This window comes from Indicator indicator, chromosome 27 (assembly GCF_027791375.1).
Source record: "Indicator indicator isolate 239-I01 chromosome 27, UM_Iind_1.1, whole genome shotgun sequence".
NCBI lineage: Eukaryota > Metazoa > Chordata > Aves > Piciformes > Indicatoridae > Indicator > Indicator indicator.
The window spans coordinates 1242329-1265344 of record NC_072036.1 but is presented as its reverse complement, the minus strand read 5'-3'; the positions used below and the strand labels follow the sequence as shown (position 1 = coordinate 1265344).

At 48.9% G+C, this 23016-nt stretch overlaps 1 protein-coding gene across 1 annotated transcript in view; it reads right to left on the bottom strand.

Moving 5' to 3' along the window:
- LAMA2 (laminin subunit alpha 2) overlaps positions 1-23016 on the bottom strand; it is a 500110-nt gene that overhangs the window by 276898 nt on the left and 200196 nt on the right. The window contains exons 11-12 of the mRNA XM_054393014.1: positions 17135-17275; positions 13241-13414 (exon numbers count right to left, since the gene is read on the bottom strand). Of these exons, the coding sequence (XP_054248989.1) occupies positions 13241-13414; positions 17135-17275 (315 nt within the window). The remainder of the gene's footprint in view (positions 1-13240; positions 13415-17134; positions 17276-23016) is intronic.

The following is a 23016-nucleotide window of genomic DNA, read 5'->3' as shown; positions in this document are numbered from 1 at the left end:
CTTGCCCTCCTCATTCTGTCCTGCTAAAGATCATCTTACACTATGTGAACTTAATAGGAATGTAATGGAGCTCACTTTGTCTCCTAGAGATTTAATGAAGCAGTCTGAGTTCATTTAGAAGTCTTTAACCATCAGGTAATGATAGGAGAGATGAGACAGAGGAAATAGTGTACGTGAGACACACGACCTACAGCATTTAAAGGATGTGTTCAGATGTTAGATCCAAGTGTAAGTTACTGATGGTATTAAAATATTTAGAATGATGCCTTTATGCAAAACAATCTGAGAATCATAGAATTGTTTTGGCTGGAAAAGCCCTCAAGAGCATCCAGTCCAACCTTCAACCCAACACCACCGAGGCCATTAAACCACATCCCAGACTGCCATAGCCACACATTTCTGGAACACCTCCAGGGATGGAGACTCCACCACCTCCCTGGGCGGCCTCTGCCAATCCCTGACCACTCTTGCAGTAAACAAATTTTTCCCAATCTCCAAGCTAACCCTCCCCTGGCACAACTTCAGGCCATTTCCTCTCCTTCTATCACCTGATCCTAGGCAGAAGAGATTGATCCCAAGCTCACTGCAACCTCCTTTCAGGGACCTATAGAGAGCAATGTGGTCTCCCCTCAGCCTGCTCTTCTCCAGGCTAAACACTGCCAGTTCCCTCAGCTGCTCCTCACCAGATCTGTTCTCCAGACCCTTCCCCAGCTCTTTTGCCCTTCTCTGGACCTGCTGCAGCAACTCAGTGTCCTGCTTGGAGTGAAGGGCCCAAAACTGAACCCAGTGTTCAAGGTGTGGCCTCACCAATGCTCAGTACAGGGGCACCATCACTTCCCTACTCCTGCTGGCCACACCACTGCATCCAGGCCAACGTGCTGGTGGTCTCCTTGGCCACCTGGGCACACCATGGCTCACCTTCAGTGGGCTGTCAAGCAGCATCCACAGGTCCTTTCCTGCTGGGCAGTTTCCTGCCACTCTGTCCCAAGTCTGGGGCATTGGAAAAGGCTGTCCAGGGAGGCTGTCCTTTCCAACCCTGACAATTCCATGATTATGTGATTCTATGAAAATTCTGAAGGACCATAGAATCATTAAAGTTCAAAAAGACTTCTAAGATCATCTAAGATCATCACCTTCTACCCAACACCACCATGCCCACTAAAACGTGTCCTGAAGTTAAAAATGGTCTTGCTTGGAAGGAATGAATACATCTGGGAGCTGCACTGAGGGCTAACCACCATGCAAAGAAGCACAGTGAGGATGTTTCCTCAGCTGGAGACTGAAGCCAGCTGCATTGAACAGCGATGACTGAAGGCTACAAGGGCAAGCTGAAGTTGATGCAAGGGAGGACACACTGGGGGGGGTGTGCCTCTTGTGTGCCTTTGCCTGCTAAATACATCTTAGGATCATAGAATCATTAAGTTTGGAAAAGACCTCTAAGGTCATCAAGTGCAACCTCCTAGCCAAAACCTCCATGACCAGCAGACCATGTCCTGAGCTGTCATATCTACTTGTTTTTTTTAATACCTTCAGGGATGGTGACTCCAGTCTCCTCTTCTCTAAGCTAAAGAGCCTCATCTCCCTCAGTCTCTCCTCATACAGAAGATGTTCCACTCCCTTCATCACCCTCGTGGCTCTGTGCTGGACTCTCTCAAGCAGTCCTTCTCGACCTGAGGGGCCCAGAACTGCACACAATGTTCCAGATGTGGCCTCACCAGTGCAGAGTGTTTTGTAACACCCTTCAGTATTCTCTCTCCAGGGTTCACATTGCTGAGTTCTCTGAACCTCCTTCATTTCCTGCTTGTTTATCCATTTTTCATCTGCCACCATTGATTAAAACCCTTGCCTGCAAGGCAGACCTGGCTATGCAGGTAACCCAAAGCACACTGGAGATTTAGGAAATCATTTCACCAGTAACACATTTCCTCCTCTCTCTATGGTTGTATGAGGTGATTTTAGCACAAAGAAATTAAATCTATTATGGGATACAAGAACCACTGCATCCAGTGAACACAGCAAGAAGGATTATGAGCCCTGTTTCAACCCATTTCCCAGATCTTTGAATCACAGAACTGTTTGGGTAGAGGGCACCTCAAAGATCATCCAGTTCCAACCCCCTGCCATGGGCAGGGACACCTCCCACCAGCTCAGGTTGCTCAAGGCCTCATCCAGCCTGGCCTTGAACACCTCCAGGGAGGAGGCAGCCACAGCCTCCCTGGGCAACCTGTGCCAGTGTCTCACCACCCTCATTCTCAAGAATTTCTTCCTTATCTCCAGTCTCAATCTCCCCTCTCCCAGCTCAAAGCCGTTGTCCCTTGTCCTGTCACTCCCAGCCCTTGTAAGAAGTCCCTCCCCAGCTCTCCCATTCAGGTACTGGAAGGTTGCTCTAAAGTCTCCCTGGAGCATTCTCTTCTCCATACTGAACAGCCCCAACTCTCTCAGCCTGTCCCCACAGGGGAGGTTCTCCAGCACTCTGATCATCTTCGTGGTCTCCTCTGGACCCATTCCTACAGGTCCATGTCCTTGAGGGCTCCAGAGCTGGAGGCAGTGCTGCAGGTGGGGTGTGAGCAGAGCAGAGCAGAGGGGCAGAATCCCCTCCCTGTGCTGCTGCTCTCCCTGCTCTGGATGCAGCTCAGCACACAGCTGCCTGCTGGGCTGCCAGGGACCACTGCTGGCTCCTGGGGAGTTTGTCACCAACTGACACCCCCAAGGCCTTCTCCTTAGGTCTGTTCTTCAGCCACTCCTTACCCAGCCTGGCTTTGTGCTTGGGACTGCCCTGACCCAGCTGCAGGACCTTGCACTTGGCCTTCTTGAACTTTATGAGTCTGGCTTGGGCCAACCTCTGCAGCCTGCCCAAGCCCCTCTGGATGGATCCCTTCCCTCCAGTGTGTCAGCCATCCCACACAGCTTGGTGCCATCTGCTGAGTTTCTGAGGGTGCCTCAATCCCTCTGTCTAAAATTGCTGCAACAAAGAGGCTGCAACAGGCTCTGGAGCATCCTTAGCTTGCTTTGCAATCACAGAAATGGCTTCACTTCAGCTATCCCAGCAGGCTGCACAAACATCTTTACAAGCATTAATGAAGAGCAAAGTGCTCAAAATTTACTCAGGACTTGGTGGTTCTTCATAGTCATGGGTAGATGAACCTCCAGCAGGACATGCTGGTATTCTTGCAGTTTTTACTGGGAATCCAGGAAAACATTTCTAGGCACAACTGTGAGAGAATGCAGAGACCTGCTCCTGCCTCATTTCGGGGTGCCATGCTGAGAGAACAGCTCAGCAAAGACAAAGAAGCTGAACCAAAGCAAGGGAGACAAATAAAGTCAGCTTAAAGGAAGGATCAGTCAGCTGGAAATGTTTTGCTCTTCACTTGTGTCCCTGCTATGTTTGTCTCATGCTTTCACTCCCTCAATTTGCCCTATTATCTCCATTTTCAGAAGCTACAGAGAAGTGCTAAGAATACAAAGAGCACATCTGGTGTAAACTGAAGGCATCTTCATGCTGCTGACTGGGTCTCTTGCCTCAGTGGCTTGATTTCAAGTCAATCTAGATTGTGATTTCAAGTGAAACTACAATATTTAGAATGGTTTAGGGTTTATTTGTTAAAAAAATAAAAGTGATCAATAACCTAAATCACAGAATCATAGAATTAACCAGGCTGGAAAAGACCTCAGAGATCACCAGGTCCAACCTATTACCTAATCCCTAACACCTCCTGACAACTAATCCATGGCTGCCAGTTCCACAGCCAAGCTTTTTGGAACACCTCCAGGCACGGTGACTCCACCACCTCCCTGGGCAGCACATCCCATGGCCAATTACTCTTTCTGGGAAGAACTTTCTCCTCACCTCCAGCCTGAACTTCCCCTGGCACAGCTTGAGACTGTGTCCTCTTGTTCTGGTGCTGGTTGCCTGGGAGAAGAGCCCAACCCCCACCTGGCTACAACCTCCCTTCAGGTAGTTGTAGACAGCAATGAGGTCACCCCTGAGCCTCTTCTCCAGGCTGAACACCCCCAGCTCCCTCAGCCTCTCCTCACAGGGCTGTGCTCCAGACCCCTCCCCAGCCTTGTTGCCCTCCTCTGGACACCTTCCAGCATCTCAACATCTTTCTTACATTGAGGAGCCCAGACCTGGACACAGTACTCAAGGTGTGGCCTAACCAGTGCTGTGTACAGGGGTACAATAACCTCCCTGCTCCTGCTGGCCACACTATTCCTGATGCAGGCCAGGATGCCATTGGCCTTCTTGGCCACCTGGGCACACTGCTGGCTCCTGTTCAGCTGCTGTCACCCAGCACCCCCAGGTCCCTCTCTGCCTGGCTGCTCTCCAGCCACTCTGTCCCCAGCCTGTAGCTCTGCATGGGGTTGTTGTGGCCAAAGTGCAGCACCTGGCACTTGGACTTGTTCAATGCCATCCTGTTGGACTCTGCCCATCTGTCCAGCCTGGCAATGTCCCTCTGCAGAGCTCTCCTAGCCTCCAACAGATCAACTCCTGCCCCCAGCTTGGTGTCATCTGCAAATTTACTGATGATGGACTCCATCCCCTCATCCAGATCATCAATAAAGATATTGAACAGGATGGGGCCCAGCACTGATCCCTGGGGGACACCACTAGTGCCTGGCTGCCAGCTGGCAGTGGCACCATTCACCACCACTCTCTGGGTCCTGCCCTCCAGCCAGTTCCTAACCCAGCACAGAGTGCAAAGAGCAGCTCTTAACCAGAGGACAAAAGACATTGAAGCAGTTGTCTTTACAAAAGGTATTTTCCTTAGGTTTAAAGGAATCATTTTACTTTTCAGCCATGTGTTGGCTGCTGACAGTACAAAACCAGAGGATTTGCAGTGACTGTGAATAACTTCTGGGCTCTTAGCACTGAGTGGAGATTCCCTGCACACTCTGTGCTGCTGCTGCTGCCTGTTAGTTTCTTTTACAACCATGGGTAATGTCTAGAGAACTTAACTCCTTCAATCCACTCAGACTTACAAGAGATTAGCAATCAATAAATGTCTGTCAAAAATTGGGTTTGCTATGTTATGCCTTATACTTGAAAATTACTTCTTGGGGGCAGGAAGGCTCCACAGAGGGCTCCGGGCAGGCTGGATCAATGGGTAAAGATCATTTGTATGAGGTTTAACAAGGCCAAGGGCTGGGTCCTGCACTTGGGACATAACAACTCCATGACTGCTCCAGGCTTGGAGCAGAGTGGCTGGAAACTGCCCAGCAGAAAAGAGCTGGAGGTGCTGATTGACAGCCAGCTGAAGATGAGCCAGGGTGTGCCCAGGTGGCCAAGAAGGTCACCAGCATCCTGGCCTGGATCAGCAATGGTGTGGCCAGCAGGAGCAGGGAAAAGATTGTCTCCCTACTTTTGGCACTGGGGAGGCCACACCTTGAGTGCTGGATGCAGTTCTGGGTCCTTTACTCCAAGAAGGGCATTGAGGTGTTGGAGCAGGTTCAGAGAAGAGCAACAAAGCTGGGGAAGAGTCTGGAGAACAGGGCTGTGGAGGAGCAGCTGAGGGAACTGGGGGTGTTTAGTCTGGAGAGAAAGAGGTTGAGGGGAGACCTCTGTAATTTCCTGATACCTCTATAACTTCCTGAAGAAAGGTTGCAGCCAGGTGGGGGTTGTTCTCTTCTCCCTAGTAAGAAGTGACTGGACAAAAGAAAATGGTTTCAATTTGTACCAGGGGAGATTTAGATCACACATTAGGAAAAATTTCTTCACCAAAGGGTTGTCAAACATTAGAGCAGGCTGGTGAAGCAAGTGGTTGAGTCACTATCCCTGGAGATATTTGAAGGAGGTGTAGACATGTTGCTTAGTGATGTGGTTTAGTGCTGGACTTGGCAGTGCTGGGTTAACAGTTGGACTTGGTGATCTTAAAGGTCTTTTCCAACCTCAGACATTCTACAATTCTCTGATCACATTCCTTTCTCCACCCTCTATTTATTTCCACAAGCTTGGAGGTGCTCTTTGTTACACATTCCAATCAGAGGCTCAAATTCATTTCTATGAAGGCACAAAAAGAAAATTCATCATCAGGTACTGAACTTCACCATCACAGCAGAAAGGTCCCTCAGGCAGTTAGCAGATAGTTCAAGCACTGTCAACATGTCACTGAATGGTTGGGCTGGAAGGGACCTTCAAGATCATCCAGTTCCAACCCCCTGCCATGGGCAGGGACACCTCCCACCAGCCCAGCTTGCTCGAGGCCTCATCCAGCCTGGCCTTGAACACCTCCAGGGAGGGGACATCCACAGCCTCCCTGAGCAACCTGTGCCAGTGTCTCACCACCCTCACTGGAAAGAATTTCTTCCTCATCTCCAGTCTCAATCTCCCCTTTCCCAGCTCAAAGCCATTGTCCCTCATCCTGTCACTCCCAGCCCTTGTCCAAAGTCCCTTCCCAGCTCTCCTGGAGCCCCTTCAGGTACTGGAAGGTTGCTCTAAGGTCTCCCTGGAGCCTTCTGTTCTCCAGGCTGAACAGCTCCAACTCTCTGAGGGTTCTGCAGCCCTCTGATGATCTTCATGGCCTCCTCTAGACGTGCTCCAACAGTTTGTTGTCCAATTTGATGGTCTGCTTAGACCTGAACAACCTATCTGCACCAGGGAAACAAACCTCTGTACTAGGAAAACAAACCTCTGCACCAGGGAAACAAACCTCTGCATGTGGACCTGAGCTGCCTGTACAACCAGCTGAAGGGAGAAGAATCTTACAAAGGGAGATGACATCAGTCCACCTAAGTGTCACTGCTTCACCTCCCTGACAGCAAAAGCAACACAGACACAGCGGTGCCTGCTCCACAAAACATCAGCCTGATGGCTACATTTAAGAGAGCTGAATGCTGGAATCACTCAGGGCTGGTCACTCACTGCCTTTCAGGGGGCCAGTGAATGTCAGACCAAACTGCTGGCAGGCAAAAGCAGCTTCCAGCACCAATCTACTTTGCATCTCCTCCCTAGGCACCACCAGGTGTTCAGTTTGATTATTCTCCTCTCTGAGGCAAGCAAGAGAAGGAGTTGTGTATCTGTATAATTCCATCATGTCTTATGAGCAAGAAAAGAGAGATCTGAAGCCATGACAATAGTGGATGAAGCTTTCTGGCTTTAGAGGCATTAATAATTCAGGACAATTGATCCTGGCAGTCGTGTTGCAGCTGATTACTGCATTATTTACACTTCTTTATGGTTTGGGTTCTGACTCCCTCCCTGTCCCTCTGGGAGCTGTAGACTGCAATTTGCTTTGCATTATTCTGCCTTCTGCATCAGAATTGCCTAAGAAATGAAAACAAATGGAAGGAAATAAAACCTAAAAGCCACAAGGACCTTGCTCGTGATTATTTTATAATTCAATATTTAATCCTCTGAGGTATTGTGGGCAGTTTGAGATAGATAATATGTCACAAAGCAAACTGCTCACTCCTTCCCCAGCTTTAGCTTCCCACAGTGGAGTCCTTTGAAAGGGTTGATAGGTTTGGAAGTCTTGTAGGTATTGACTTATTGACCACAGGCTTATTACAGAGTCTTCCTTTCTGGACTCAAAGAGTCACTGACTTCTGTAAGTTACCAAGTAGGCTACACAGCTAATTGTAGAAGAACAGCCAAAACAAATGAGGAGGAACTTCTTTAATTTAAGAGTGCTGGAGCCCTGGAGCAGGCTGCTCAGAGAGGTTGTAGAGTCTCCATCTCTGGAGACATTTGAAACCTGCCTGGATGTGTTCCTGTGTAACCTGCCCTAGGTGATCCTGCTCTGGCAGGGGACCTGGACTCAATGACCTCCAGAAGTCCCTTCCAACCCCAACCATTCTGTGATGCTATGATTCCTGGTTAAAGCTGGCCCTTAGCAGAGAAAGGATCATAAATTCTGCAGCAGCAGAGAGAAAACCAGTCAGAAGGATTCTCTCTAACCAAAGATGGAGGTTCCTTGTGGAAGCTGAAGTGGTCTGAGCTGTCCCTCAGGTGAGTGTCACAGAGGGGGTCACATCTTTAGTTAGCTCCATGTCATGTTTGAGCAAATCAGAGGTGGCCTCTACTCAACACACATGTTACCAAGTTGGTTTTTTGCTGAGATGTCAAAAGAAAAGAGGCAGAACATAGACACAAAGTCAGACCTTGGACATATTGTGGACACCTAACCCTTCCACAAAACTTAAGCAAGAGTTTTACATCATCCTGCTGAGCCTGGTCTCTAACTTTTAATTACTTTTATGTTCTCCTTTCAGTGATCTGATCAGAATTGCAACTCCTTATCAGAAAGCAACTCACAACACATTCAAACAAATTAATAAAATACTTTGTCATGGCCACAAGTTTCCAGACCCAGTGTCAAAACATTTTAAGGAACTGCTAATAAAGAAGTGGGGCCTTCAAATACCAACAATGTAAATTAGAGTTGATAGAATAAGACAATTTTTCATAAATAGAAGCTCTAACACACCACAAATCCTTGTGACCTGGGAGTCACCTGGGAGTCCTGGTGGATAACAAGTTATCCATGAGCCAGCAATGTGTCATGGTGGCCAAGAAGGCCAATGGGATCCTGGGGTGCATTAGGAGGAGTGTGGCCAGCAGGTTCTCCTCCCCCTCTGCTCTGTCCTGGTGAGACTTCACCTGGAATATTGCATCCAGTTCTGGGCTCCCCAGTTCAGGAGGGACAGGGATCTGCTGGAGAGAGTCCAAGGGAGGGCTACAAGGATGCTGAAGGGACTGCAGCACTGCCTGGGGAGGAGAGGCTGAGAGCCCTGGGGCTGTTCAGTCTGGAGAGGAGAAATTTTGGAGGGGATCTGATCAATGTCTATCAATAGCTGAGGGCTGGGGGTCAAGAGGGAGGGGACAGGGACAGGCTCTGCTCACTTGCACTCTGTGATAGGACAAGAGGCAATGGATATAAACTGCAGCACAGGAGGTTCCACCTCAACATGAGGAGGAACTTCTTCCCTGTGAGGGTCCCAGAGCCCTGGAGCAGGCTGCCCAGAGAGGTTGTGGAGTCTTCTCCTCTGGAGCCTTTCCAGCCCTGTCTGGATGTGTTCCTGTGTGACCTGTGCTGGATTCTGTGGTCCTGTTCTGGCAGGGGGATTGGACTCAATGATCTCCAAAGGTCCCTTCCAACCCCTAACATCCTGTGAGCTGTGATCCTGTGTGACTGCTGAAGTCCTTAGTTTAGTAGGACTTTGATAAAGTAGGCAGGCAAGAAGATAAACTTTTTGTGTTGTCCACTAAAACCTTAATGGTAGCCATTTAAAACTCTCTTCTCCCCAATTATCCAGTAGATATTTTATTTCTAGAAATTAAATTCCTCCAGGTATCTCCCCAAAAGTATTTTGCATCAAGAACAGTGCTCAGGTTCTCAGTTCACACTGAACTATAATATAATCAGATAGGTGAGGTACCTGGCACTGAAAAAATAATTTATCTGCATTTGTGCTACATAGTTCCTGTTTTGGTAGCAGCACACACATTTAGTTAACTAAAAGACTATGGTGATGCTCATTTGCTCATGTTCTTGTCCCACGCTGACAAAGGCAAGAACCCTGTACCATCAATAGCCTCTTATCACTTTTTGGCAGGCCAAAATGCCAACCATGCTCTGGGCTGCATCAACAGCAGCATGGCCAACAGGCCAAGGGAGGGGATCCTGCCCCTCTGCTCTGCTCTGCTGAGACCTCACCTGGAGCACTGCATCGAGTTCTGGAGCCCCAACACAAAAAGGATATGGAACTGTTGGACTGACCAGAGGAGGTCACAGAGTGGATCACAGAGCTGCAACACCTCGCCTGTGAGGACTGGGTGGGAGAGTTGGGGCTGTTCAGCCTGGAGAAGGGAAGGCTCCAGGGAGACTTTAGAGCAACCTTCCAGTACCTGAAGGGGCTCCAGGAGAGCTGGGGAGGGACTTTTGGCAAGGGCTGGGAGTGCCAGGATGAGGGACAATGGCTTTGAGCTGGAAGAGGGGAGATGGAGACTGGAGATGAGGAAGAAATTGTTGAGAGTGAGGGTGGGAGGGTGGTGAGAGACTGGAACAGGTTGCCCAGGGAGGCTGTGGATGCCTCCTCCCTGGAAATGTTTATGACCAGGTTGAACAGGGCCTTGAGCAACCTGGGCTAGTGAGAGGTGTTCCTGCCCATGGCAGGAGGGTTGGAATTGGATGATCTTTAAGTTCCCTTCCAGCTCAAGTCACTCCATGTTCCTATGGTGATTTGTAATGCCCCCTTACAGACACAGCCAATGACCAGTACCACCCAGATTTAGACAGAAACCATTGAGGGCTGCAGGAGTATCCCCATGAAGCACCTGGAGATGGGTGGAAAGCAAGCAGATAGCAGACATCTGGCAGCCAGCACTGTGGTGGCAGATGGACAAGATGCCAAGACACTACAAGAGTTATGGTGCCTAAGGTTTTGGACCACTGTTGTGAAATTAGGAAACGCAGGATGCTTGCTACCTTTTGTGACTCACTTTTATTCAGGGGGAATAGCATTTGAGAGCAATAATTTAAAGAGGAAAACAGGCAGTTTTCAGTGATCCAATGTTTACCAATGACAATAGAAGTGCACATCTCCAGATACTGTTATCTTGATTTCCTGAGATACAAATTCCTCAAGCAGCTTGCCTGCTCTGAGGCACCAATTATTGTACTGTAACACAGCCAGCAATCACTCTCTCTCAGGAAAAGATGTTTTTATCTGGCTTCACTTATTTGGGTTTATTCACTTTCAGCTATTTAGAGAAATCTTTTACTGAGCTTACAAATAAAGGCCTCTCAATACTCTATTTCCATTTCCCTTTGCCTAGCATAAATCATATGGCCTGAGCATGTCATTATGGCTATAATTTATGTGATGCAACATGACAGTTAAGCTGTACTGGTGGTGATTTGTGAGTGCTTTCAGTATTATTGTAGCATCAAAAATGTATGTGGTTCAGTTATTAAGGCAAATTGCTTCATTCATACAGAGCTATCTGACAGTAACCACAAAGGACCTTCAGATTTAGCTGGAAAAAAAAACAAACCAACCCAAACCTTCCACATTCAAATAATTGCAGACATCCTTACCATTATTTTCCTCACTAAATAGAAGCAGGATGAAATTCTGCCTGGGAAAGGATCAGTTCATATCTCAGGGTAAGTTCATCAGACACAGAAGATTATAGAAAGAACTCTCTCCCCTGCCCAGCTGAAGGAGCTGGGCTCTCTTTAAAAATTTATAGCCATGAACAGAATGCCCAACTCTTTGGAATGATGCTATCTAGTTTCAACATGCTCACTTACCTTCTGTCATGTTGATTTGCAGCCAACAGGAAGAAAATAAATAAATAAATAAATAAATAAATAAATAAATAAATAAATAAATAAATAAATAAGAAGTTGAATAGCCTGAGGAGACTGCAGAGGAAAATGTGCTCAAGTGTGTTTGTGTTAACATTTCTGATCAGCTTTAGCATCAGGGAGGTCACAGTCAATGGAAGGCTGCTCAGCTTGCTTTCATCTGGTCCAACCTTTTTACTTTCTCTGCTTCACCTGGGCCAGAGCAAGGAGGAAATTCTATCATATAAACATATACACAATACTCCACTCTGGTGAGGCCCCACCTGGAGCACTGCATCCTGTTCTGGAGCCCCTATCACAGGAAGGATCTGGAGATGCTGGAAGGTGTCCAGAGAAGGGCCATGAGGATGAGCAGAGGGCTGGAGCTGCTCTGCTCTGGAGACAGACTGAGAGAGTTGGGGTTGCGCAGTCTGGAGAAGAGAAGGCTCTGGGGAGACCTTCTTGTGGCCTTCCAGTATCTGAAGGGGGCTCCAAGAAAGCTGGGGAGGGACTTTTGAGGGTGTCAGGGAGTGATAGGACTGGGGGGGATGGAGCAAAACTAGAAATGGGTAGATTCAGATTGGATGTTAGGAAGAAGTTCTTCCCCATGAGGGTGGTGAGAGACTGGAACAGGTTGCCCAGGGAGGTGGTGGAAGCCTCATCCCTGGAGGTTTTTGCAGCCAGGCTGGATGTGGCTGTGAGCAACCTGCTGTAGTTTGAGGTGTCCCTGGTCATGGCAGGGGTTGGAACTGGATGATCCTTGAGGTCCCTTCCAGCCCTGACAATTCTGTGATTCTATGATTCTAAGAATTCCTTCAAATACTGTAAAACTTTTCAGTACCAATCACAGAGTTGACAGAAGTTAAGCTGACAACTGGACATACATTTATGATTCATTCAGTCCTCAGCTCTATTTTCTGGGAAAAAAAAGTGTCCTCCTACAGGGACAGGCTGAGGGAGTTGGGGTTGTTCAGCCTGGAGAAGAGAAGGCTCCAGGGAGACCTTAGAGCAGCCTTCCAGTACCTGAAGGGCCTACAGGAAGGCTCCAGAGGGACTCTACAATGGCCTGCAGTGACAAGATGAGGGGCAGTGGTTTGAAATTAGAGAAGAGCAGATTTAGATTGGATATTAGGAACAGGTTCTCCACCATGAGGGTGTTGGAACACTGGAATAGGTTACCCAGGGAGGTGGTTGAGGTCCCTTCCCTGGATATATTCAAGGTGAGACTCAACAAGGCTCTGGGCAACCTGATCTAGTTGAGGATGTCCCTGCCTACTGCAAAGGGGATGACCTTTGGAGGTCCCTTCCAGCACAAACTATTCTATGATTCTATGATGTAAGAATGCAGGAGGTCTACTGGTGAGAAGCCTGACAGCCACTAAGGCATCCAAGACTTTAGACAGAAAATATTTGCTCTTAACCTGCAGGGCACAAATATGCAGCTCTGGGCACACAGGGGCACATGCTTGGATAAATACATGCATCAGAACTGCACACAGCTCACAACAGCATTTTCTGAGTTCTAGGGCAGAGAGCTTCCCCACAACCAAGCTTCCTACCAAGCAGCCAAGTTTTGTATCACACCCCCACAGCACCTGATGCACAGCTCCCATCTCTGAAAAGCAGGCAAGGGAACTGTTTTGCAACGCTGAGGACAAGGTGGGAAGAGGACAGGACACACTGAACCCCACACAGCAGCTAATCACTGAAAAGCCAGGGCTCTGAGCTGTGTAAGGGCTTCTCTAACACCTGCCACCACAGGCCCACGGAGGGCTGAGAGTCAAATTTTCTCTGCTTACCTTTCTACCTCCCAAGCACACTCCATATACCCAACCCCTTTCTGCTTGCAGCTTTGCTGGTTGAACAGCTACCCAACATCATCTCCCCTCAGTCCCATCCCCCTGCAAAGCTTCCCTCGAGTGAGTGTTCAGGCAGGTACCATCTGCACTTACTTTGTTGCCCAGATAAGAGCTTGGTGCACTCCAGTAGTAAGTCTGAGGCAGAACTTTTCTTGCAGCCATGTTGCTGATGCTGAGCTGCTGGTGTCCATCAAATCTCTTTTGCTTGGGGGGAACTCTGATGAGACCTGGCAAGTCAGTCAGGTACCAGCCATTCATGTCTTCTATCTATAATGACAGGGGGTGAGAGGAACAAAAGCCAAACAAAACACATTACAGTGAGAATCAGGACATCAATCACTTACTTCAACAGGCACAGCCTCTCATTCTCCCATTTCCAAAGTCATTAGGTTTATGTGATTAATGGCAGTTTAGGAGCAAAGGAAACCATTCAGGGAAGTAGGAACAGCAAAAATGTCTCTATTGCATGTGACTGGAAGTTTTAATTCCTGAGTAGTTTGAAGTAACTGCAAGTATTTGAATCATAGAATGCCAGAATCAGAACAGCCAGGTTGGAAGGGATCTCAAGGATCCCCTGAGGTCCAAACTTTTTGCTGTCTCTGCTTCCTATGGGGGACAGCAAAGAGGAAATTCCATCATACCAACATATACACATCAATTCCTTCAAACACTGTAAAAGACTTCAATAAAGAGTGTCAGTCAGAGAGGCTGCAGAAGCAGAACCAACACCTGCACATACATGTTCTGATTGTTGTGGACACCACAGAAGCACAGAATTTTTTTTGGTTGGAGAAGTCCTCTATGATCATCAATCCAGCAACCCAACACCACCATGGCCATTAAACCACGTCCCACAGTGCCATGGCCACAGGTTTCTTGAACACCTCCAGGGATGGGGACTCCACCACCTCCCTGGGCAGCCTGTTCTAATCCCTGACCACTCTTGCAGCAAAGAAATTTTTCCTGAGCTCCAACCTAACTCTCCCCTGGCACAATTTCAGGCCATTTCCTCTCATTCTATCACTTGACACTAGGGAGAAGAGACCAACCCCCACGTGGCTGCAACCTCCTTTCAGGGACCTATAGAGAGCAGTGAGATCTCCCCTCAGCCTCCTCTTCTCCAGAAGAGAATCATAAATGATAATAATTTGTAATTCCAAAGCCTTACAACTTAGGAGTTCAAAATAAACCTTTTTTCTTTTTTTCCTTCTTATTTTTTTTTCTTAAGAAAGCCAAAACAAGGCTGCAAAGCACCAGAACTTGAATTTCTGCAATCCCATAACTAGAAATTAATCATCAGAGACGAGCACACTGTTCATACAAGGACAGCTTCTGGAGCCTGGATACAAGCAGAACAATAAATTATCTCAGCCCTGGGATAGGAGATTTTCCAGCTGCTGGCAGGGAAATGAGCACACTGGGCAGATATAATTTTACTTGCAGACTTCCAGCATACCAATACAGACAAAATCAGGAGCTAGCAGACCTGGAACACATTTCCCATAGCCCATCTCCAGACATGAATATTTAACATTCATCCATTACAGTGGAATCAGTGTCTGAGCTTTCAGAACTAATTCCAAGTCCAGATTGTATTTGCAGGCTAAAGACATTTTTCTCCAGCACAAATAAGAGCAGTGGCTTCCTCTCCCTCTCACATCCTTTCTGAGGAATGCAGCAAGCTAAAGAAATTAACTTACCATGCCCCCTGTAAGGTACCCCCTTTGTCACAGAGACACAGAATCCTTGAGGCTGGAGTAGAGCTCTGAGGTCATCCAGCCCAGCCTGTGACCTAACTCCACCACCTCCACCTGACCATGGCACCAAGGGCCACAGCCAATCTCTCCTTAAATACCTCCAGGGACAGCAACTCCACCACCTCCCTGGGCAGTCCATCCCAGTGCCTGATTGACCTTTCCATGAGGAATTGCTTCCTAACATCCAACCTAACCCTCCCCTGGCACAGCTTCAGGCCATGTCCTCTCCTCTTGCTGCAAGCTCCCTGGGAGCAGAGCCTGACCCCCACCTGACTACAACTTCCTTTCAGGTAGCTGTAGAGAGTGATAAGGTCCCCCCTGAGACTCCCCTTGCCCAGGCTGAACACCCCCAGCTCCCTCAGCCTCTCCTCAGCAGCCTTTCCCTCCAGCCCCCTCCCCAGTCTCGTTGCTCTCCTCTGGACCTGCTCCAGCCCCTCAAGATCTCTGCTGCAGTGAGGGGCCCAGAGCTGCACACAGTGCTGGAGGTGAGGCCTCACCAGTGCCCAGCACAGGGCAGAATTCCATCCCTGCTGCTGCTGCCCACACTGCTCCTGACACAAGCCAGGATGCCCTTGGCCTGGGCACACTGCTGGCTCCTGTCCAGCTGCTATCCCCCAGGTCCCTCTCTGCCAGGCTGCTCTCCAGCCACTCACCCCCAGCTCTAGCCTGCATGGGGTTGTTGTGGCCAAAGGGTAGGAGCCTGCCTTGGCCTTGTTAAACCTCATCCTGTTGGCCTCAGCCCATGGACCCAGCCTGGCCAGGGCTCTCTGAAGTGTCTTCCTACCTTTCAGCAGATCCACACTGCCCCCACCTTGGTGTCATCTGACAATTCACCTCCAGCAGGCTGCCTGGTGTATATTTAACATTTCAAAACTTTTCCTTAGTCTGGGTTTAGGATTTTAATAATGATCTAAACCTGACCTTGCCCTATTGATATGTTGCACTGAACTCCAGGCTATACATGCCCATGCCAGGACTGTGGCTATGCACATGGCTCCTAACTTTACACATTCTTCTCCACTCTTTCAGAACTTTCTCAAAATTAAAAGGAACAAAAGGTGTCCTGAGTTCAATTGTGAGAGCCTTCATTGTCTGCACCAGGAGATGGGAGGGGCTATACCCAGGACAGCAGCTGAACCAGACAGTACTGCTGGGTGAGAAGCTGGACAGGAGCCAGCACTGGGCACTGGCAGCACAGAAGGCCAGTGGCAGCCTGGGCTGCATCCAAAGCAGTGTGGCCAGAGATGGAGAGAGGAGATCCTGCCCCTCTGCTCTGCTCTGGGGAGACCTCACCTGCAGTGCTGTGTTCAGCTTTGAGGCCCTCAACACAGGAAGGACATGGACCTGATGGAGCAGGTTCAGAGGAGAGCCTCAAAGATGATCGAAGGGCAGGAGCACCTCTCCTGTGAAGACAGGCTGAGAGAGTTGGGTCTGTTCAGTCTGGAGAAGAAAAGGCTCCAGGAAGACCTTAGAGTAGCATTCCAGTATCTGAAGGGCACCTACAAGAAGGCTGGGGAGGGACTTTTGAGAAGGGTCTGTGAGGAAAATGGCTTGAAACAGGAGCAGGGGAGATTCAGGAGGAAGTTCTTCACAATGAGAGTAGTGGAATACTGGAACAGGTTGCCCAGGGATGTGGTGGAGGCCTCATCCCTGGAAACATTCATGCTCAAACTTAATGGGACCATAAGCAACCTGATCTAGTTGGAGATGGAAAAGATGACCTTTGAGGATCCCTTCCAACCCAATGCATTCTGTGATTCTATTGCACACCACACAAGTCATGCTCACTATACAGTGGTAGTGCTGGTGCAGGCAGCCCTGCAGGCTTCTGCCATGCAGATAGAAAATGTTTTTTATCATCCCCTTTATAGTTGTCTTCATTTGTATCACTCTCAGCCCTCTTGTTCCTTTGCTCTTTGTATCACTCTCTTCAACTCTCTCTATCTCACCCATGGGGCTCTGCATTTTGCTCTTGATTTCTCCCTCCCATTCTATGTAGGGAAGGAGTGTGGAGGGCAGTTGTGTGAGTGGCTGCATGGGGCTTGGCTGTGGCTGGCCCTGAACCATGACAAAGCTTCTAAGCACTTTCTTTTGGACAAATGAAGAATACCTGGGCCAGAAAAGAGCCTGCATGGTTTTGTAATGAGCTACCCACTGGTGACAACAGGCAGTGACAACAGACAGAAAGACAAAGCCAACAACATGCCCTGAGCCAGTTTGCCTTTCTTACCCTTCTGTAGGTAAGGTGAGAGTGTGTGCAGGCATCTGTTTTCCCAGAGCAGAAGCATTCCTCACAGCCTGTGGGATTATTCTGCTGCAGATTGAAGAAGCCTGGCTTGCAGCGGTCACAGTTTTCTCCTTCAGTGTGCTCCTGCAAAAAGCATGTGAGAATATTCCCTCACTTTACACAGAATCACAGAATCAGCCAGGTTGGAAGAGACCTCCATGGCCATCAAGTCCAATCAATCACCCAACCCTAGCTAATCAACCAGATTAGCACTAAGTGCCTCATTCAGTCTCTTCTTAAACACCTCCAGGGATGCTGACACCACCCCCTCCCCGGGCAGCACATCCCAATGGCCAATCTCTCTTTCTGGGAAGAACTTCTTTCTAAACTCAGCCCAAACTTCCCCTGCACAGCTTGAGACTGTGTCCTCTTGTTCTGTCACTGTGCTTGGGAGAAGAGACCAACCCCCACCTGGCTACAAACTTCCTTCAGATAGTTGTAGACAGCAATGAGGTCTCCCCTGAGCCTCCTCTTCTCCAGGCTAAACACCCCCAGCTCCCTCAGCCTCTCCTCACAGGGCTGTGCTCCAGACCCCTCCCCAGCCTCGTGCTCCAGACCCCTCCCCAGCTTTGTTACCCTTCTCTGGACACCTTCCAGCATCTCAACACCTTTCTTGAATTGAGGGGCCCAGATCTGGACACAGCACTCAAGGTGTGGCCTAACCAGTGCTGAGCACAGGGCAGGATGACTTCCCTGCTCCTGATCAGCAGCTTTATACTCTGCAGGAAAGTACAAATGCAGGACTACACACACATTTGTAGGCAAGATGTTCTGATGTATGAATGCTCCACTGCACCACAGAAGTTACTGTGGCTGCTTGGCAATGACAGGACATGGACCCAGACAGGCTGCAGGGGTGCACTAAGGAAGGTCTCATGAGGTCCAGCACTCAGGTCAGGGCAATCCTCAGTACCAATCCAGACTGGGGGCTGATGGGATTGAGAGCAGTCCTGCAGAGAAGGACTTGGCGGTGTTGGTGGGGGAGAGGCTGGACAGGAGCCAGCAATGGGCACTGGCAGCACAGAAGGCCAAGGGCAGCCTGGGCTGCATCCAAAGCAGTGTGGCCAGAGATGGAGAGAGGAGATCCTGCCCCTCTGCTCTGCTCTGGGGACACCTCACATGCAGTGCAGCTCTGGGGCCCTCAACACAAGAGAGATATGGACCTGATGGAAAGGGTCCAGAGGAAGCCACAGAGATGATCAGAGGGCTGGAGCACCTCTCATACAAAGACAGGTTGGGAGAACTGGGGCTGTTCAACCTGGAGAAGAGAAGGTTGTGGGGAGACCTTAGAGCTACATTTCAAGATCTGAAGGGGACCTGCAGGAAGGACTTGGAGTGATAGGATGAGGGGAAATGGCTTGAAACTAGAGCAGGGTGGGTTTAGGTTGGACATCAGGAGGAAGTTCTTCACAATAAGGGTATTGAAATGCTGGAACAGGCTGCCCAGGGAGGTGGTGGAGTCCCCATCCCTTGGAGGTGTTCAAGACGTGTGGCCATGGCACTCTGGAACATGGTTTAGCAGTCATGGTCCTCTTATGTTGATGGTTGGACTGGATGATCTCCCAAACAGTTCTATGATTCTAACCACATCTGCTTGCCAGCCATGAGCCAGGTCTGCAGACTCTTCCCCAGCAGAAAGCCAGGCACTAAATGTGCATAAGCAACCCTAAACTTAGCACTTGGTAATGACGTTTCCCAGAGCAAGCTTCTGCTGTGCAGTAAGTCCTGCTACCTCACACAGGAAATCAATTTGTGCTACAGGCAAAGCCAAAGCTTGGTTTTCTACAGGGAACATGTTGCAAAAGGCTCACACCATGGTGCTGGCACAGTAATTCAGTATTTGTTCCCAAGATAGCCCAGAAAATTCTGCTCCTTTCAGAAGTGTTTTGGGCAGACTGGAGAGCAGTGCTCTGTGGCATACACACAGGACCAAACCCTTGGCTCCACAGCAGCAGTGGATGAAGTCACTATACAAAGCCTGCCCACACTGTGTCATCTGTAACTGCTTGAAATGCACAGACACAGCTCTGAAGTAAGCTCACCAAAAGCCATTTGACAGCCTCCTGGTTAAGAAGGTCAGGAATAATTAATGGATAACATTGCCACAGGCATGCTGAAATCACAGCTCCTCATGCCTCATAGCACAGAGTTGCATTGGTTGGAAAAGACCTGGAAGATCACTGAGTCCAACCAGTGTCTAACTCTACCTACTCTGGTGACAAATCATAGAATTACAGAATGGGTTGGGTTGGAAGGGGCCTTAAAGACCATCCAGTTCCAACCCCCTTGCCATGGGCAGGGACACCTCCCACCAGCCCAGCTTGCTCAAGGCCTCATCCAACCTGGCCTTGAACACCCCAGGGAGGGGACATCCACCACCTCCCTGGGCAACCTGTTCCAGTCTCTCACCACCCTCCCTGCAAACAATTTCTTCCTAATCTCCAGTCTCAACCTCCCCTCTTCCAGCTCAAAGCCATTGCCTCTCATCCTGTCACTTCCAGCCCTTGTCAAAAGTCCCTCTGCAGATCTCCTGTAGCCTCCTCCTTCAGGTACCTGAAGGTTGCTCTCAGGTCTCTCTGGAGCCTTCTCTTCTCCAGGTTGACCAGATGTATAAAACTTCTAGTTGGAAAGGAGATGTAACCTATCCTTCAGCCAGTGAAGCAATATTTCCACAGTCTCATTTACTTCTGAATACTCTGTCAGTCCAGTTTTAAATGATGCAAAAATGAGGGCTTGACCTTGAGGAAGCTCTCTGAGATAACCAGTGACACACCAGACATTTCTGCTTGTCCCTCACCTTGCTGTACTTCAGTTTGCTCTGGCTAAAGTGGCAAAGAGAACAATCTAATGCCCACTTCGTTGCACTTTGCAGCTTCCACATAGAATTGTTTTTTCAGCAGTCAATTTCCTTCACGAGAAAAACTATCTTTAGTAAATTTAGAGCTCACCACATGAAGCTGAAAGATGTGATTAAAAGAAGGGAAGCATTTTCCCTTAAGACCTGCTATTAACTTGTCCAGACATACCTCTTTGTTCTGCATATGGAGCATAACTAATCTGATGATTTCAGTTTCCCTTTGACCATAATCTGCTTTGATTTGAAGTTGAAGATTGGTGGTGCAAATAAATGTGCATGTGTCTGTGTCTCAGCTATCTGCAAAGGGTAGCATTTTTCTCCCACACTAAAAAGGGAGGAGCAGAAAGGAAACAAAGGATGGACAGCAAGGAGAAGATGCACATGGCGTGGACTCACAAAATCACAGTGCTCTGTCACCCTCAAAATGCAGAAGCTCCTCCTCATGTTCAGATGGAACTTCTGATGTTCAAGTTTGTGCCCCTTACCCCTTCTCCTGTCACTGAGCACCACTGGAAAAAGCCTGGCTCCATCCTCCTGACACCCACCTCTTAAGGACTGATCAGCATTGATGAGATGGAGATCCCCCTCAGCCTGCTCTTCTCCACACTAAAACCTCCCAATTCTCTCAGCCTTTCCTCACAACAGAGATGTTCCAGACCCCTCAGCATCTTTGGAGCCCTTTGCAGCCCTTTTCCTTCTCCACTGCATAACCAATTCCATGTGAGGGATCACAGCAGTTTTTAAACTGGGCTCAGAGCAGGACTAAGCCTTTCAGTCACTTCTCAGTTCCTCATCAGACCAACTTAGCTTAGTCCCAGCATGGAAGTATTGCTGCAGGGAACACTCAGACCTTGAGCCACAGGACCAGTTTGGGAAAGAGAAAAGAAACTGCAGCTTGGAGAACTGAGGAGCAAAAATTGCCTGTGCAATAGTTATCCAGTGGAGGGGATTCCTGTGCAGCCACCCAAGGTCAAAGCAGCAAGAAGCCAGCAGGAATTCTGTGCCTTACAGAACAGTAGGGGATGGAAGGGACCTCTGGAGATCATTGAGTCCAACCCCCCTGCCAAGGCAGGTCCACCTAAAGTAGGTCTCACAGAAACACCTCCAGGACTGTCTGGAATGTCTCCAGAGATGGAGACTCCAACACTTCTCTAGACAGCTGATTCCAGTGCCCTGTCACTGGAATGAGATTCCTGCTCATGTTCAGATGGAACTTCTGATGTTCCAGTCTGTGCCTGGTACCCCTTGTCCTGTCACTGGGCACCACTGAACAAAGCCTGGCCCCATCCTCCTGACACCTGCCTGGGAACAACTCTCTCCACTGCACACTGGTTCACTTGGGTCTGATGGTACTAAGATGCCAGCTTGGCACTGCACAAACAATGTCATCAAAAGAAGAACCATTCAGCTGTGGTTATCTTGTATTTGGCACATGACACCTTCAATGAAACTCCCTTCCCAAGCAGAATACTGCAAGAGCAGCTCCTTTCTGAGCAAGACTTGATAGCTAAGGAATTAGAACTGTGATCTAGAGAGATTTTATTCCCAGAGACACAGAGCATGTGACTGTTGCATTAAGTGAGAATCAGGTTAATTATCTGAGTAGATTTTGGAGCCATTCAGCTGTCACAGCAGAGCTTTATCTGTGTATGCAGCATGAGCTGATAGATTGAAGTCTTCTTTTGTACAGCTGATCTAAGGGTTTTTAAATATCCACAGGACAGCAATGTGCCCTGGTGGCCAAGAAGGCCAAGGGGGTCCTGGGGTGCATTAGGAGGAGTGTGCCCAGCAGAGCCTGGGAGGTTCTCCTCCCCCTCTACTCTGCCCTAATGAGACCTCACCTGGAATATTGCATCCAGTTCTGGGCTCCCCAGTTCAGGAGGGACAGGGATCTGCTGGAGAGAGTCCAAGGGAGGGCTACAAGGATGCTGAAGGGACTGCAGCACTGCCTGGGGAGGAGAGGCTGAGGGCCCTGGGGCTGGTTAGTCTGGAGAGGAGAAGATTGAGAGGGGATCTGATCAATGTCTATCAGTAGTTGAGGGCTGGGGGTCAAGAGGGAGGGGACAGGGACAGGCTCTGCTCACTTGCACCCTGGGATAGGACAAGGGGCAATGGATGGAGACTCCAGCACAGGAGGTTCCACCTCAACATGAGGAGGAACTTCTTCACTGTGAGGGTCACAGAGCCCTGGAGCAGGCTGCCCAGAGAGGTTGTGGAGTCTCCTTCTCTGGAGCCTTTCCAGCCCTGTCTGGATGTGTTGCTGTGTGACCTGTACTGGATTCTCTGGTCCTGCTCTGGCAGGGGGATTGGACTCAATGATCTCCAAAGGTCCCTTCCAACCCCTAACATCCTGTGAGCTGTGATTTGTGACTAATTGTGTTGACTAAATGCCGGAAGGAAACTCCCACAAGTAAAACACAGAAGAACTGACCTAGAGTACAAAAGATCCTCCTTTAAGCCCATTCATGGTCACTTAGCAAAGTGTGACTTAAGGCCCATCACCTGGTGACCATAAGGCAGAGTAGGGTTAGACTGGATCTGAGGAGGAAGTTCTTCAGCATGAGGGTGGGGAGACACTGGAACAGGTTGCCCAGGCAGGTTGTGGATGCTCCCTCTCTGGAGGTGTTCAAGGCCAGGTTGGATGAGGCCTTGAACAGCTGAGTCTAGTTGAGAGGTGTCCCTGCCCATGGCAGGGAGGTTGGAGTAGATGATCCTTGAGGTCCCTTCCAACCCTAACAATTCTGTGATTCTATGATACTCTCTCTGAGATCCCTTTCAACCTGAGCCATTCCAAAGCATTTCTGGCAGCTAGGGGTTTTTTAAGAAGTGGATGCACCTGTTTTTAGGATTGTTTTTTTTTATTTCCATATAACACTGAGAGATAATTTTCTGGAGGTACATGAAGGCACACAGAGAAAATAATTCTTACATTTTCTTCCTAGAAATTTATCCTACAGATGGGATGGAT